The 18,163-nt window shown below is 41.9% G+C and overlaps 1 protein-coding gene across 15 annotated transcripts in view; it reads right to left on the bottom strand.

Annotated features, from left to right (window-relative positions):
- Nucleotides 1-18,163, bottom strand: part of BTRC (beta-transducin repeat containing E3 ubiquitin protein ligase) — a 122,145-nt gene that overhangs the window by 42,687 nt on the left and 61,295 nt on the right. For all 15 annotated transcript variants that reach the window (XM_054831786.1, XM_054831793.1, XM_054831788.1 and 12 more), the window contains one exon: nt 14,257-14,346. In XM_054831786.1, coding sequence (XP_054687761.1) covers nt 14,257-14,346 — 90 coding nt within the window. The remainder of the gene's footprint in view (nt 1-14,256; nt 14,347-18,163) is intronic.

Raw genomic sequence — 18,163 nt, 5'->3', positions numbered from 1 at the left:
GTGGAATAATTTACTGGGGTTTGTGTTTTATTAAAGCAGAACAAAAGGCTCTGAGAGCTATTGGTGTTTTAAGCAACAAGAACAACGTTTGGCTTAGAAAGTGTCCATTTTTTCTCAGACTTTCCCCTTGCCTCCCATAAGGATCCTATTTGATTGCAAATTTGACTGCAACCATTGGTAAGTGTATCTTTCCCAAGAAGCATGTCTAACACAGCCTTTTAAAAATGCAGACGGACCTGGGGAGAGAGAAGGTGCCAGAGGAACGGAACCCGAATCAACATTAGGTGTACACAAACAAAAATAATACTTAAGTACAAACCACGCTTCAACCGATACCGTGTTTCCAGATCCCCAAATGTCTAATAAGGAAATGTTAAGCAGCATTATCCCCTTTTTACAGATGGAAGAACTGAGATGGAAAAGCAAAATATGACAAAGACAAAAGATGTCACAAAATCTGGAGCCATAATTCCTAATCTAACATGCCTCCTGTGAGGCCTCATTGGTTACTATAAATAGACTATTTCCTCCCTAGATTTCAGTTGTAAAAGTACCTTTTGAACTTCTCCGCACAAAAGGGACGCCAGCCCTCGCCCCAAGAAACACTGGAAGGATTAATTAAGGTTTGTGAAGCACTCAAACTACAGGGGAAAACCCCAGGAGGAAGTTTGTATTTCCATATTCTGACCAGGGCTTGAAAGGCACGCAATAAGTACAGCCCGGGGCACAGAGCAAACAACACAAATAAAATAAAATATTGAACAGCTGTTTGCTAAGTGAATACTGTTCATCCCACACACCAAACTTTGTTTCTGCCTCAGGCTACAGGAAGTGGGGGGAATCAGATAGAGGTGGAAATAAAATTTTACTTCAAAGGGTTAAATAGTAGTAAAGTTATAAAAAAATGAAACTGTTTCTTATAAAGGAAAATATTAGACAACCTTAACAGGGAGAACTGCAAGCCCCACTAATGATGAAATGAGAAATACAACTGGTTTAGATAGTACAAAAGGTCTGTGGCTTATCAGGTTAACTTTTTTGCAGAGATGTAATGTCTTACAAGCTATAAAACTACGTGGATATCCCAACTATTCATTTTTAAAGGAGGGGGTAAGAAGAGGATACATCACTGTTACAAAGTGAGAAAGGTCAAAATACTACAGTAAGCAAAGATGGTGAGATCTGCCTAGAACTAAACCCCCAAAAACCCACCTCACCCATGCAAGCCTTGCTTTCTACCTCATCTGTTTACTGCGATCTACCTAAAAGCAAGCAATGCAAAGCTGACGGGTGGGTGCAAACTTACAGCGGAGCCACACCAATAGCCGGTACAGTTTGCTGGGTGCAGCGAGCTGATTTTTGGCTTCTCTCACAAACCGGTAAGATTTTACTTGCTTTTCAGCATCAGAAAGTGAGAGAGTCTGTGTCCTGATTAGAAAAATGAAAGAAAAGTAGCATGGACACCGTGCGCAGAATGACGGAGCATCGCTCTTCAACTGTTACAACTTCTTTGGGAATTACAGGGAAGGAGAAAAGTAATGCCTGAAAAACACAATGCAGTGAGTAAGGAAGGAAGAACAGGAACCATGTTAATCAGAAGCAGCTGGATTCCCCTGCACTGCAAACAGTAATACTATTTCATAATATTTCTTATTTTCCTTCCCAGAAATCATCCCCTAATTATCACTTTTTCCCATGTTATTTTTTCCCTTTACAAAAATACCAATTTTCTTACGACTGGTATTCAGATCTAACAGTCATTAATTCCCATGTCTATTTTTAGAATGTACTTGAGAAAACTGTGATTTTATCAAACCTCTAGTAAAAAAAATAAATCAAGTCAATCTTCTTAGCAACTACAGCAGCCAAATCTTTCAAATTATGATTTCTTGTTGGTAAGTGAATAAACTGAAAAACATTGGTGCAAAAAACCCCATTGACGAAAACCCCAACAAAAAGGAACACTAGGAAATCAACACAGCATTTGATCTCTCCTGGTTTTTTGCTGCTGAAAGCCACATGGCATGCATAGTATTTTTAACTGAGGCGTCTCATTTCAAATATATGCCGAGGAATCTTATTTCAAACATATACTAAATAAGGAGGGGAGTAATAAAACAGGCAGTCCCTTACTCTAATTTTATCCGCCTCCCTCCTCTTCTTTCCTTGATGCAGTGAAACTTTAAATCCAACATCAAACCCCGTCTCTCTTTTTTTTTTTTTTTGTAAACAGTGATCAACATTTTCCTAAATGACCCCCGAAAGGACCTACTTTGAAACTACTCATTAGTAACAGCCACGTTTGCAATATTAACCTGGATGCGGCTGTTTATTAAGATCTTTTAAGGGGTTTAGAATGAAGACACACTGCCGGTGTACAGGGAGCACAGAAGGGGTAATTTAAAACCCATGTTTTTCCTCCCCCTCACCAAAAACATGCCCAGCATTGTGCAGCTGTGCTGCCAGCTTCATCACTCCCTCCATCTCCACTCTTGCTAATTAAAAGGTTGATCACAGAACAATGCTCTTCTCATTAATTTCGGCTTTCTGATTGGGCAGGCTTCCCGCTCGCTCCGCCTGATCTTTTCCACACTGCTGAAGTTAATGTGACAGGAGCCCGAAGATGGATTACCCGCTGCCATATTGCCCATCACCTCCAATCAGCAGCTATCTGGGTAAACTGATTGTTCTAATTTGCTCTCATTATTTTTACAATATCAGGAGAAAATAACGCACACAGCTCACTGTCAAAGCCGTGAAAATCAGCCATTAGTTAAACCCAGACACTGAGTGGCTTTATTAGAAGCACTGCAGTTTATTGATGCAGCTTCGGTAAACTAAGATAATACCTGCCCTCTTTAAACACACTTTTAGGGGCATATTTATGTTGAAAGAAAATATTTATAAGGATACTTTTGGAAACGCTCACCGTCTCAGCCTGTCATCTTGATACGCTGGCAGACAACGAAGATTAAGAACAATGGAAGCTTGACTTCCACATAAAGAAGGGCAAAATATGCAGCATTATCCACACAGCAGCCTGCATGCACATCTCGGCTACTATTTTACAGTTTAAATAAAAATCATCTCAGTACTAATGACAGGGGAATATGTAAATACACCCCCAAATTGCACAGAATATGGTACTACTGTAAAGGCAAACATGGTATGGGCATAACTGTGTGAGCTGTATGTACAAGGTCAACAATTTAGTTTTGGGTTTGTTTGGGGGGGGGGGGTTGGCTAAGCAAAGGAGCCTGTGTAGCCCAGCATCAAAACACAGCGACTGAGAGCAGGAGCTCCAAACGATAAGGGAAACTGTTTTGTAAAGCTGGGAACTATTTTTTTCCCCCTACGAAAAGGCATTGTGCTGCCACAACTTGGGAATGAGTCGGAGCCGAAATGTCACTTCACCCTGAAGCCTCACAGGATCCCATAGCTAAGAAATGAATAAAGTATTGTTAGCGTTACAAAGTCGTGCATTTTTACACTGCAGTGGTGGTTAAGAACTACATTGAAAATCCTGGACCTCTGACAGTCTCTATGCTGTATAGAAAGGGACCTACATTATTTTGCGTGCTGCCTATCTGCATCTTAGCAAAGGGAAACGCTAAATAGAGGGATTAACAGAAATATGATATCTTAAATCTTGCTAAACATAAACCTTAAACTGGTGTCTACGACACTGTAACTCGCAATGTGCTCTAAGAGTGACAGGCAGAGCGCAGCAGACTGATTTTACTTTTAAATAATACCTAAATTAGATTAGTTCTTTGTGTAGATCTGCATGAACCAGAGGGGACATTCATCATTGTGCCAAAAAAGTTAAATTCACTGGGGTACGCTCAAAGTGAATGGTTCTAGACCTACGTTTTATCTCTCAGACACATCATCAAGATGCTGTGCCAATATGCATGAAGCCAGCTAGGAGCTGCAAGAAAGACAACGGGAGAGTAACTGGATACCAGAAAAGGTTTAATTTTTCCCTTTGTAGATTATGAATTGCTTGGGACAGGATCCGTGGCTTCTCTGTCTTGTAAGCACAGAGCATCCCTTTCAATACTTGAGCTTTTTTTTTAATATTTAAACAGCTTAAATATAAGGAAGGGTATTCTCCTCTCTCCTCCTCCAAAACAGATGTAATTCTAGTTCCCCCTCCTCCCTCTGCTGTAATTTAAAATGCTACAATTTTCATTACCGCTTTTTAATATTTTTAAATTCTCATTAGCTAGAGCCTTGTGTTTGGGGGTTGATTTTTTCTCCCTCTTAGAAAAGGCACCTCCCAGCTTTGTTTGGTATCTCTTTTGACCCTTGCTAATGGTTTTCTCTTGGAGGGGCGTGCCATGCTTTTCTCCTTAAAATTCCTGCACTGAAAGACTGCACCACACCACACTCCACAAAACGTGCTGATGGCACAAATTACAAGCCCCCAGCCGAACACTCCAGCCCCCACCATTCGGGCAGATTTATGTGGGCTCTTGCCGACGTTATTACAAGTCAGAGTTTATTGGGAAATTGTTACATTATGCGGAGTGTCTAACAAATTGCTTATGCTGCTATAATTGGATTACAACAGCCGCTTGCTCCCACCGGTAAGATTAGGCAAGTAGGACTCCTGCCGATCTCTGAGCGTTAGCAGTAATTTTATTTGCCTTGCCTCTCTCTTTCCTAACAACATGCCTCTTTCCCTGCCAGCTGTCTGCTGAAAAGGCACAGGCTTGTTCCTTGGCCCTAACAATGCAATTACAGCCCTGCAGATCGCACTGTTTGTGCATTAAGTACAGAGCCAAAACGAGGCGAATTGATCGTTTGACTTTTGGAGGAGCCATGTGATCTCTGCGTGCGGGTGATCCGGCATGCATCAGTGGGCAATGCTGCAGTACACGCCTGATGATGAACTCGCTCCACGCTATTTCCCCTCCCCTGTCCGCTCCTAACAGCAAAGACGGAGCTTACCCCCCGTTAATCCCCATCGGTCTGCAAAAACAGGCTCAGTTTTAGCAGCTCTCTCGCTAGGCTCAACTCAGAACTCGCTCTGCCTTCTGAAACATGACACTTGCCCACACCGATGGCTTCCCTGCAGTGGGCTACACTACGAAATGATTATTCCAGTGTTTCGCAACACAAGCTTTAGTGCAAGAACTGGACATATTTTTTCAAACAACTTTTTCAGTTCTTGCATTTGAAAAATATTGAAGACATATCTAGTTAATGTCACAACGATGGTATTTGTATTCGCTGCCATCTGAGGGTGCTGCCACTGCAGCTGACTACTTAAGAAGCAATGCTTCTCTTCCCGTGCCACCATCTACCACTAAAACCATCAATGATTTGGATTCCAAACTGTTTCAGCTTTCCATCACAAAAGATCCCAAAGTGCTTTATAAGTGCAAGTCCAGTTTGTTTGATAACTCTTATCCTGGTGAAGTCTCCTTACAAGCTTACGGTGACAGGACTCCTCAAGGCTCTAATTATTTATGCAGAGTATCAATCACCAAACCAGGAAACACTTGGGGTGGAACTACAGCATGTGACACTACACACAATACAGGTGCAGGGGAATTTTGACTACAGGTGCCAGATCAAGTTCTAAATTTTAAAAGATTTCTATTATATCTTCACTGCCTGTATACTGAGAGGATCCCAGGGTGATACAGTTTAGAAAGGACCTCAGAGTTCTCCAGCCCAACCTCCTGCTCTAAGCATGGTGCGTTATGCAGCCAGACCAGGTAGCTCCAGGCTTCATTTAGCCTGGTCTTGAAAACCTCCAAGGATGGAGGCTGCGGAGCCTCCGCAAGCAACCTGTTCCAGTTGACTGTCATCACCACAAAAAAGTTTTTCCTTATAACCAGTCAAACCCGAGGAGTCTCTAAGACCTGTGTGGGAGCCCTTCCAGTATTTACTGAACTCAACTTCACAGCTAACGCAATTTGCTTTCTTGAGATTCCAAACCCAGGGCTCCAAAATTTAAAAACATCTCCATTGAGTTGGCCAAACTTTGGAAATGATTCTTCATATCAAGATTTTGCATAGCACCTGACCGACCATCCTTACTGCAGAGCTTTGAGAACTGATCTCCAGAATATGCTTAGAGACCCTCAGCTGTAAAGCAATTTAGGAGTTAACTGTTATATTAATATATCTTCAAAGTCTATTTGCATTTAAAAAAAACAAACCCGCAAGTGCAATTCTTTTATAATTCGTGTCTTCACTGACCTCTAAAGTCATTTTGGGTGGTAAGAGAAGCAGAAATGACAATCACTTCACAGTGTTTGCATAACTGAAGACTAAAGAAGCCTGTTTACACGTAGTTTAACACTCAAAAGAAACTCTGAACAGCTGAAATGCCTTATAAATAGCTCAGACCCAGAGGAAGTGCAAACGTCTGCATTGTGAATTGTAGATCTTAATTACAGACAATGGCTGGTACAGCAAGTAGCACGAAAAAAACAGTTGCACTGTTCATGGTTGGCAATAATTCTTCAGGAAAATATTTACTATCAATCAGTTATGAGAAAAGGGACTCTGCGCTCATAAAACAGCACGTTGCTTCTCATACCAGGACCATTTTGCTTCAGCATAATCTGAATTTAAACAGCTTGTTTCCTGCGGATATAATTTTGGAAATAAATAAAACAAGTCTATCAAAATCTGGAGAATGTGTATGGTGGGGTGGGGGGAGCACGAATATCACATTTCTTTCTCAGTCATTTGCGAAGAGGTTATTAGACAGAGGGGAAGCTAAAGCATAAAGATTGTCTTGACCTAAAAAAAAAAAAATATAAAAAATTAGAAACTCGCAATTAAGATACAAGTAGACATATTACTAAGAAAGGAAGATCATCATTAGGTCAAAGCTTTTAGAGAAACCTCCGGTGCCATTTTCTACTTGTGCTGTCTAAATACTGAGAATTCACAGTTTCAAAGTCCCTTTTGAACATTAAGTAATCCCAGCAATGTCCCTGCAATACCTGCCATTCACACAACCCTCTTTTTACAGAGAGAACACCTACAACAGAAGGGTAAAATAACATGCTTAAATCTCTATTAGCCAGTGGCTCAGGCAGCGTTTATCCAGTTTGCAATGGCCTCAAAAACTGTTCTCCCAGAGAAAGGTATATCCAAGCCACCAAAAGGGACCCTGCTACAGAGTGGTCTGGAGCAGGAAGCATGTCGACTGACAGCCCCTCTACATCATTACACAGAAGCTTAATACTAAAAATTAAGGTATGGAGAAACATACTTTCTCATTAAAAAGTGGAAGGAGTATGAGGAAACTGAATGTAGCTAGTCAAGTAATATTTGTTCATGATCAAATTTCTCTAATTTCAACCTTAAAGAGTGGAAAGGCTTCAAAAGCACTGGAAAACTATGCATTATCTGAAGATACACCAACTCAATGCTGTATCACAGCAGAACTTTGAGTTGGCTGTGTTGTTCATGCAAAGTAAATGCAGGGACACTCTCAGGAAAGAGAAGCCATCAATCTGTGACATAAAGGGACTTGAGAGTACAAGAGGGACACTCCTCAGATCAATTTGTCCTACTGCCAACTGGAACATTCAGCCTGGAACCCTAAATGTTTGTTTATTAAAGAGTATTTGTGGTTTCTCCTTTGAATTCATATAAAAATTCTGACCTCAATGTTGTTATTGTGCTGGTTTTATTCTAAAAATTCAGAAGTAGCGATGCAAAAAGAACTGACAAAGGAAGGTAGATTTCAGTTACCAGCTACTTCCACCACTCCTTACTTTAGGTGAATCATCTTTGAATGTAAAATGTGTAGCTATAGCTAAATAATACTATGCATCTTCACATAGCATACTTGAAGTGCCAAGCCCTGTTCCGTGTTTCCAGAATTGAGCAGAACATAGCTCTGTCCCCCTGTACACTACTAACAGCTTGCCAAAGAAGCAGAACACCATTACATGCTTAAGTAGGACTTTTCATCCAAGGGTCAAAAAACCAGCATACAGTTAAATTTCACAACATTGCTGCAGAGTATGATTCAGTTCCCTTTTTGATGAGGAGCAAGAAAAGCCATCATATCCACAGAGAATAAATCACTAGATTCCTAGTTCAATACTGTAACCACTGCAGCATGCACATTTACAAGTACGATGAACAGCAATCCAAGATTCCCTAGAAGACACAACATGCTTAAAAGACCCTGAAAAATCCCTTGGCTTGCCAGGACCTTAAAAAGCAGGACCAGCTATCACACATGGGTAGCAAGGAGTTGCCTGAAACAGAAGACTAATTTTTCAAGGGTGGTGTGCATGACTATTTTTCTTCCTCCCATTCTGCTTAGATAAAGATAGAGGCAGAGAACCTCTCCCAGTTGCTGCTGAGTTCAGAACTAAGTAGAAACCTGGGGATGCTGTATGCCATTTAGAAGGTGTCTTTGCATTGTCTCTGGCAGGTATGCCAGAGGGTGCCTACCTCTGGTACATGTAGGAAAGAATTCAATGTGCAAAATGAAACTGAAACACTGCCTTATACAGCGGATACAGATGAACTGGAACTGACTGCAAGAGTTAATAAAACAGTAAAAACCTATCTAACGAATGCAGGAAATGCATATTGACTGTAGAACTCTGTGAGATCAGTGTACACTTTGAATCAAAAAGGTATTTCCATGATCCAGGGAAATGCAAAATTTAACAGACTCCAAGCAAACAGCAAAACTCAAACCTAATACAGCCCGCTTTATGAAAGGGTGAAAAGGTAAGACCTCTGTTTGAAACCAGGAATATATATAATCCATCCAAGCAAAGACTCAGCCAAGGAGACTGGAGACACACCAGAGCATCGCTCACCGCACAGCAAATAGAAAGTGTGAAGGTCATCACAGAAAGTAAGCGGTCCCGTGAAAAACTTGTTTGCACACCCAGGAGCATCACAAGAATCCTAGTGACATACCAGATGCCAGGGGAATTTTAAATGTGCCCCTCTCTAATTGAGGATGAAGCACACACCAACACCATTATCTGGCCTGAAGATACTGGCTTACAAAATATGGAACAAACAATAGGAACAGATGCTCATTTGGCCAGATTTCAATAAGCCTCATTAAAACCAAACACCCTGTCCTTGGAGCTCAGGTTCATGCTACATTTCTACCTTATTTAAGCACCTAGCACCAATTCCTGAGAAACTTGTCCACTTGTGGTTGCACATCAGTAGTACCATAAAAAGAAATCCTCTCTCAGACATTTTTTGGTTCCTAAAGAGACAAACAGGAGGAGTTTATGTATATATACGCACGTGTGTGCACGTGCACACGTATATAAAAGCACAATTAGAGATTGCATTTCCTTTTTAAAGACATTTGGTTAAATATACATCAGATTTGTAGATCACTCAAAGGCAATGGGCAAAAAGATGCCAAAAGATTAACAGAAAATCTCCTGAGGACGGAAGGGAACAGGTGACATCTGTGCATCACAATATATAATTTTTAATTTAAAATCCCACCTCTTCAGTCAAAACATGCACACACTTGAAACAATTTCTGCTGCTCCTTATTTGCTTCTACCCAAATATGCCCAAGTCCCATCAATGAAGTTTCAGAGGACAAATACCAGAAAGGCAGGGCTACAAACAATATACAAAGATTCATCAGAACATGATATTCTAGTTTTATTTTTAAATGACTGAATAAAACTAGATAATCCATAGGCTTGCAAAAGCCACTGAGCACTGGGTTGCACGGGCAACATGACATTGTATAGAAAACCGGGCAGACAAGGTTTCCTAATAAACACAGACTTCCTTAAGCAGTCAAAAAGACAGTGGTCCTATGCTACTTTCATAATAGAATCACAGAATCATAGAATGGTTTGGGTTGGAAGGGACCTCAACGACCATCTAGTTCCAACCCCCCTGCTGCGGGCAGGGACACCCTTCACTAGACCACATTGCCCAAAGCCTCATCCAACCTGGTCTTAAACACTTCCAGGGATGGGGCATCCACAGCCTCTCTGGGCAGCCTGTTCCAGTGCCTCACCACTCTAACAGTAAAGAATTTCTTTCTAACATCTAGTCTAAATGGACCCTCCTTCAGCTTAAATCCATTACCCCTTGTCCTGTCACTACACTCCCTCATAAACGGTCCCTCTCCATCTTCCCTGTAGGCCCCTTCAGGTACTGGTAAGCTGCAATTAGATCTCCCCGGAGCCGCCGTCTCTGCAGGCTGAACAATCCCAACTCTCTCAGCCTGTCCTCATAGGAGAGGTGCTCCAGCCCTCCAGTCAGCTTTGTGGCTCTCCTCTGGACTCGCTCCAACAGCTCAAAGTCTCTCCTATACTGGGGCCCCCAGAGCTGGACGCAGTACTCCAGGTGGGGTCTCACAAGAGCAGAGTAGAGGGGCAGGATCACCTCCCTCGACCTGCTGGTCATGCCTCTTTTGATGCAGCCCAGGACACGGTTGGCTTTCTGGGCTGCAAGCGCACACTGCAAGAAAAGCCTATCTATTTATTATAGACTACTTTTCCCTCCATTTTAGAGAGAATGCTAGTAGTTAGGGTAGTAATTTACATCTGGATGTCCTGTGCAGAAGTACTTGTTCACAAGAGAGCTTGATAGATGGACAGTGCTTCAGTCTGAAAAAAGATATCTCAATATTGATGTGTGTGGCCTCAAGGGAAACCACATTTCATTCTTTGAACAAACATTAGAAACATCAAGCACACGATCAGTAAATAGCATTAATGCAGTCTTAACAGAGCACAGTTTTCTTTTTTGCAAGTAGGTGCAGAATCAGAAATTCTGTTTTTAGAAAAACCATCGTCTCTTGGAGACTGATTGACACGTCTGACAAGCATGTGACAATCCTGACTGTGGCTCCCAGTCAGGGCTGATACTGCACTGCAGAATCAGAAAAGGTAAATCATGATTTCCAAAGTCATCCTTTTAGCCTTTCGCTGCCAGTTTAAAAAAAAAACAAATAGAAAAAAATTTGAAAACACTACAATACTTTTGGAAAAGTGCTGCAGATAAAGAAACCTGCAGTTGTACTTTCCAGTCTTCACCCTCTTGACAAAACATTTTAAAGTCTGAGGCTGTAAGACGTCAATCATGGAGGATAAAACTCTCCATGTGTATAAGGTTAGGAGCAGGCCTCTGAACTCCTTAAATCCCATTTAAGCCCTTCACCTAGGGAACATTTAACAGTTGTGCCATTTGCCTATGCCATCCCTGAGCCATCTGCACTGAACTAACTGGATTTATAAATGCTTCAACACTTCTGGACTTTGAAAGACAAGCTTTCTTAGAACCTATTTCATTTTGGTTTGTAGCTGGGAAAGCAAAGGAAAGGAGTACAATAGCCAGGCAAGCTCGTACTAGAGGAATTATATCCCCAGAAAAGTCCTTATGGGTTTTTATATATGTGTGTGTGTGCACGTGCATATATATGCATGTATACATATATGTTTTTTTCATATATATATATATGTGATGGCAGATTGTCCTAGAGCATATGGAGACACAATACTTAAAAACATACGCTTTTTCATCTCCAGCGTGATGCTTCAAAGTCATCCTCAATAACATGAGACAAGTCTTGCTGTTCCTGCCTTAAGCCCTACCCACACCTCTTACCATGATCCCACTGAAAACGTAATTTTAGGAGAGTTTATTATTTAGAGCATTAGGATGTTAAAGGTATGTCATTTCATTTAAAAGAGGCTTCACTTAAATTAGCTGTAGTTCTTGCACATTCTTGCTCCTTAGGAAGACGATCAGGTCAAACAAGATGCTATAAAGCAGATGGGGGTGAATGGGTTTACTCTAGTTAGCTTGCTGTGAGCTGCTTCATGGCATCAGAATGATGCTGTACGACGATATAATTCAGTCAGAGCTGCTCTGGCACCTTGCTTAGAGTACTTTGTATCATGAAGCGTCTTAGGAAGCGGTGTGCAATACCAGCCATCTTAAGTTAGGAATGGAGGTGTTGGTATTAAATATTAGCACTTTGTACCAAGGTTGGTAGCTTCTCTCTTAAGTGCTTCTCCAGTGGAAGGTAACCTGGCATGTCAAGCACAGTTTATGAGCACTAAGCCACCTGCAAGCACCATGACAAACTTTTATGATGGCCAGTTCCCTGACAGGAATCAAAATGGGACATCCAAATTTCACCAGCAAAATCTCAGCAAAGATTTAGCTGGGAAATTATCTTAAAGGTCAATACAAAAGTGGCACCCGAAGGGACAAGGCACCTTTAACAACCATTCAAAGTATGAAAAACAAGGACTTCAAGAAGATCAAGGAATAAATAACCGAAAGAGAAAACAGGCTTTCGAGTGGTCAGGTTTGCAGTGACAGAGGAGCACAAAATGCCAGCTGGTTTCAGTAACAGATGGCTGCATACACTGATCTGCCCTGCAAGCCCATTCTAAACTTCCTTTCAGTGGAAATACGAAGCTTACACAAGGCTAAACCCATCCTTCATGCAGCCTTTCCATAAATATATATTGGGTTTGTGTGGCAAGGTTTTGGTAGTGGAAGGGCTACAGGGGCGGCTTCTGTGAGAAGCTGCTAGAAGCTTTCCCCATGTCCGACAAAGCCAATGCCAGCCGGCTCCCAGACAGACCGATTGACAAAGCCAAAGCTGAGCCCATCAGCGATGGTGGTAGTGCCTCTGGGATAACAGAGTTAAGAAGGGGGAAAAAAACCCAACTGTGCAATTGCAGCTGGAAAAAGGAGTGAGAATATGTGAGAGGAACAACTCTGCAGACACCCAGGTTAGTGAAGAAGGAGGGGGGAGAGGCGCTGGAGCAGATATTCCCCTGCAGCCCGTGGTGAAGACCATGGTGAAACAGGCTGTCCCTCTGCAGCCGGTGAAGGTTGATGGTGGAGCAGATATCCACCTGCAGCCCATGAAGGACCCCACACTGGAGCAGGTGGAGGCACCCAAAGGAGGCTGTGACCCTGTGGGAAGCCCGCGCTGGAGCAGGCTCCTGGCAGGACCTGTGGCCCCATGGAGAGAGGAGCCCAGGCTGGACCAGGTTTGCTGGCAGGACTTGTGACCCCGTGGGGGACCCACACTGGAGAAGTCTGTTCCTGAAGGACTGCACCCCATGGAAGGGACCCACGCTGGAGCAGTTCATGAAGAACTGCAGCCCCTGGGAAGGACTCATGTTGGAGAAGTTGGTGGAGGACTGTCTCCCATGGGAGAGACCCCACGCTGAAGCAGGGGAAGAGTGTGAGGAGTCCTCTCCTGAGAAGGAAGGAGTGGCAGAGACAACGTGTGATGAACTGACCACAATCCTCATTCCCCATCCCCCCCGTGCCACTGGAGGGGGGAGGTAGAGAATTCAGGAGGGCAGTTAGGTCTGGGAAGATGGGAGGGGTGAGTGGAGGTGGTTTTAAGATTTGGTTTTATTTCTCATTCTCTGATGTGATCGGTAATAAATTAAACTTATTTCCCCAAGTCGAGTCTGTTTTGCCCGTGACAGTAATATCTCTCCCTGTCCTTATCTTGACCCACGAGCCTTTCATTTTGTTTTATTTTCTCTCCCCTGTCCAGCTGAGAAGGGGGAGTGATAGAGCAGCTTTGGTGGGCACTTGGCATCCAGCCTGGTTCAACCCACCACAACATACTGCATCACAGTTCAAATGTTTTCCATTCGCAAACAGCCCTACACATATGTTGTTTTACTCTAGTTATGTTGAATTTTAAGAAAAGAGGGTAGTTAATAGCACCTCATCTTTTCCAATCACATCTACTATAATTCTCAAGGAATGACTTTTCTCTGACGGGCTAATATATACATTTTCTTACCATTCTGACTACCCTATCTCCCTCCTCCCTTTCCCTTAAATACAGCATTCGCTATACTATAATTGAAAGGTCTTTGGTTTTGCACTTCCCCTTTAGTATCCAAGAACAGGAACCATGATATAAAGAGCTCTCACGCAGTATTTTTACCATGTATGTTGACATTTATCATTTGAAGTTACCACAGCTAATTACAAGGCAGGCACAGGTCATCCCACTGCAAAAGCCTATTTCTTGTATAGCAGAATGAACCCTTCAATTCTACATAGCTCAGGACTCAAGTAATCATTTCCAACAGAGAAAAACAGCAAGTTTGAAATCTCCATACCGAAGGACAGCAAAGCCTGCCCAAAATACTTGCTTTCTGTTTAAATATTTTTTCCTAACTGTAATTTTTAACAAGGACTTTTCTTTGATTAACAATGAACAATCTGTTAAAAACCCCTCAAAACCAAAGCCGTTCTCTTACTTACTTTGGCCACACAATTTTCAGTCTTCATAGCAGTGCTTCCTAGACATACTGTTTCCTGGTTTAAGCACAGTCTGGCACAGCTGTTGTAGGTCTGCAGAAAGATTAAAATGGTTATGAATAGAAGAACACGATTTTCTTTCAGGCATCACATTTTTGGCACAGGAACCCACAACAACTCTACTACATTTCCTTTTTCCTAAGGTGTAAACGTTTCAAACCAAAATAAACTAGTTTACAGCCAAAACCTATGTTCAGGGCATGCATGTCCTCTGAGAAACTATGTACAGTTTTATAGTTCTGAGATACAAAGGAAAAAAAAGATTTCTCTTCTCTTTTCCTTTGAAAAAGGAAAAAAAAAAATCTGATCTCAGTTGCTCAGTCTTTCACAAAACACTGCATAACTGAACAACCAAAGCAAGGTGATTTCTACACACTAGTTATCACAGTGTATGTTGAATGTTAATAAACATCCTCTGTCTCTATCACGTGAAAATACACAGGGACAGTACAAAAGGTTATAATCAGACGGGAGCAAATGCAGACCACATCTCACTTGTTGTAGGACCCTCAGCTGGGGCTGCAAACTTTGGAGTCTTTGCAGAACGCATTATTCAGTGTCTACCCTTTTTAAGGGCAGTATATGAACTGTACTTACGAAGTGTGCTTAAAATTATACTTTGGTTGATTTAGCTATTTAAGCTAAGACACCTGAAGAACTCAGGAGTTTCTAATGGAGGCTTCCCCCCTGCCCAACTTTCAACACCTTTTTAATTACTAGTTGATTAAGCTCACATTTTCTAGCAGTAGTAGGAGCACAGTAGCACCTAAGAGCTCCAGTATTGGATTAAAACCCAAGCACCCGTCGCCATTTACAGAAAACTGCTCCCTAGCAAAAGTGGCAGCCCAAAAGCAAGCACAAACTTGCTTGTTGCAAGAGTAGTAAGTGGACCACAGAGAAGATGTTGCTACCTCAAATCGTTACATGCGGAAAACCCAAGAAGCATGTTGAAAGAGAATGAAATTAAACTTGCTACAAAGACATTTCCAAGAGCACTAAGTAAAACATACTAACATTCATGATATTTTTAAGATTGCCTTAAGGGGCGGATGCACAAAGATTTGTAGTGAACTGCCTGTCAGTTCTCTCTCCCTGTAATGGTTGCTGGCAGTCTCTGAAGATCCTTCTTTCAGGGCTTGCTATGGATTTCTATTCGTTTGATTTGAAACTAATTCAACCCCAAACCTGCCACAGGTTACAAAACCTGTGGCCAACACTGGTATCCTAAGGGCTCCTAAACCTCTCCGTCTACTCCAAAGCTACGTCATCAGAGCCAGATTCCCTCAGCACTAAGCACCAAAAAAATTATCTCCCCTTTCTGCCCCTCTGCCACAGGCCCCACTCTGGCACAAGGTGCTGGCAGTAGCAATACACATACCAAGAGAGGAACACGTCGCAAAGGACATCAGAGGCAAGAATGCAAAGAGATTAAAAGGGGGTTACACTGAGCGATAGGAGATACGTCCACAAAGCCAGTGTTCCTAACAGTCTCCAGCTCAGGAGGACGGTTAGCACCAACTGATGGGAACTGAGTGTTCACAATCAGTTTATAACGTTATTCACCTAAGGTCTTGTGATCCTCATTAAACACTCTCTGCTGACCACCATGGGAAATCAGTACACTGGCTCAGGTGGATCTGTACTGGTCCAGCACAGTACAGGCACTCTTTGGGAAATTCAGGAAATCACAGTCCTTTCCACCTTACTTCTTACAGACCCCCTTTAAAGTTCACCATGAAACAGAAACAAAAAGGAGCAGAAAAGCCCTACTTTCTCCAATGCTTTAGCAGTTCATGTTTTATTTCTGAGTGAGCTCTCTAACCAGAAAACAACCAGTGACAGACAGGAATGCAGAATATCCTGGCTCCAGCAGATCTCCTTACAAGTCATAACATTGATATCTAGCAATTTCTGACTCTGGATCTAGAAGGAGGAACTGAAAAATTCAAACACACGAATCCTTTCAAAGTGCCGTGCAGATGAACAGAGTGCATCTTTCAGCAGGGGAGGTTCAGATTCAAACTGGGATTAGGCCACAAGCAAACAGAAGTCTGATGGACTGAACTTAGCCTCTTGCAAATATTTGCCAACATCATAAAACCATCACTCTGGTATGCACAGAACTTTCTCCTCAGAAGACAGACCAGAATGGCACAGACTATGATAAATTATGGCTTAAATGTAGTGGCCCAACTGGTGGACAGAAAGTTGACACCATCTGCTTTGCACTGATGTTCAGACAATACCATGCAAACTTCATTTTACAAGCATTGTGTTAGGTAAATTCAACTAGATTCTGAAGAGTTGGTAAGATTCTTTGTTCAGTATTTACATTTGTGCAATTTAACCCATTTATCATAAATCAGTGATTTCTTTCATTTGCAATTTAATTCCTAAAATTCCAGTAGCAGTATTTTTGAACAACTTATATGCTACATACCGTAAATTTTATGAGGAGCCCTGACTTGAAGAAAGCTACTACTAACTCCTCTTTGCAGATGTAAAACTCAGCCACAAAAGCATTTATTGAAAGAAATAAGGAAGCCTGTGGCTCCATGAACTGAACCATGAACCGAACTCAGATCTTGTCAGTCTTTTTCCTCCCAAGACAGGTATGCGCAGACCTTGGTAGCAAGCCAGCTTTTTAAAGGCTGGGCTTACAAGCTTTCTCTCACATTTCCAAATGGGAAAGAGCAGACAATCCAAATACACCATGTGAAATACTAAATGCTAAATCTAAAAGCCCTAGAACTTTCTGAGAAGGAAGAAAGCCCACTACACCACTATTCAATAGTTGTGTGCATGTCAGAATGTAGGTACAAATAATTATTCCAATGTATTGCTTCATTTTTATTATTTTCATCCACACACTACACCTCAGTGTGAACAGCACCAACTGGACTTCCAACATAACTTGTTCATCAAATCCCACAATACCAGGACAAGTGACACTTGATGGAACTAGTAAAGTATAAATTTAAAGCAGATAAAATGAAACACTTCTTCACACAGCAGGCAGTGAACTTCTGGAGATTGCTGCCCCAGGATACCGTGGAGAGAAACAACAGCAGCAAGTGGAAAAAGGGATTAAACAAACTCATGGACGGCAGGTCCATAGAGTACTTGGCAGAGGTATCCCCCAGAGATCCCTAGTGCAACAGCAACAGATGGTGCAGGAGGGAAATGGAGCAGAGTTAGCGGCCAGACCCGTTTGCTCTCATTCAACAGCATCTTCCACTGACAGCACTGGATGAGCAGATTCTGGGTCTGACCGACCTGGGCTTTCCCGCTCCATCAGTACCTCTCTGCCCTTTGACAACACAACCACGATACTTAAATCCCTCCTTCCCAGCCTTTTCAGCCACAGAAAGGAGAGAAGAACATGCTTTTACTGTGAGAATCAACTTTTACAAAGAAATTTTATTACGTAAAGATCTATGTAAGTACCAAATTACCAGACAACCATTTAGTCCTCCATCAGCTCTTTGTTTCTCAATGAAAGTGGTGGGGGAAAAAAAGAAAAATAAAAGGAGTATGTATAAGGGACTCAACCCATCAGGATGCAGATTTGAGAATAAAACACACAGTGATCTGCAGTTCAATGTCCATTACTATGTTTGCAAAGTTACAAAGTTCTTCTGTTCTTATTTTCACATTCTCACAGAAGAATGCATTATTAGCCTTGTGGGATGCATAAAAAGGATAAAGAAGATTCATGTGCATGTTCTACAATACGTTTAAAAAGGTTTAAAGCAAAAATGCAGAAGAAAGCGTGGTTCTCCCTTAAAGTCCAGGGGGAAAAAGAGGTAATGTCACTCTACTTAATAGGTCTCAATGGAAATGTATTGAT

The sequence above is a fragment of the Grus americana genome, chromosome 7, assembly GCF_028858705.1.
Source record: "Grus americana isolate bGruAme1 chromosome 7, bGruAme1.mat, whole genome shotgun sequence".
Taxonomy (NCBI): Eukaryota; Metazoa; Chordata; class Aves; order Gruiformes; family Gruidae; genus Grus; species Grus americana.
Note: the sequence above shows the minus strand (reverse complement) of the source record. Positions and strands in the feature narration are given on the sequence as shown.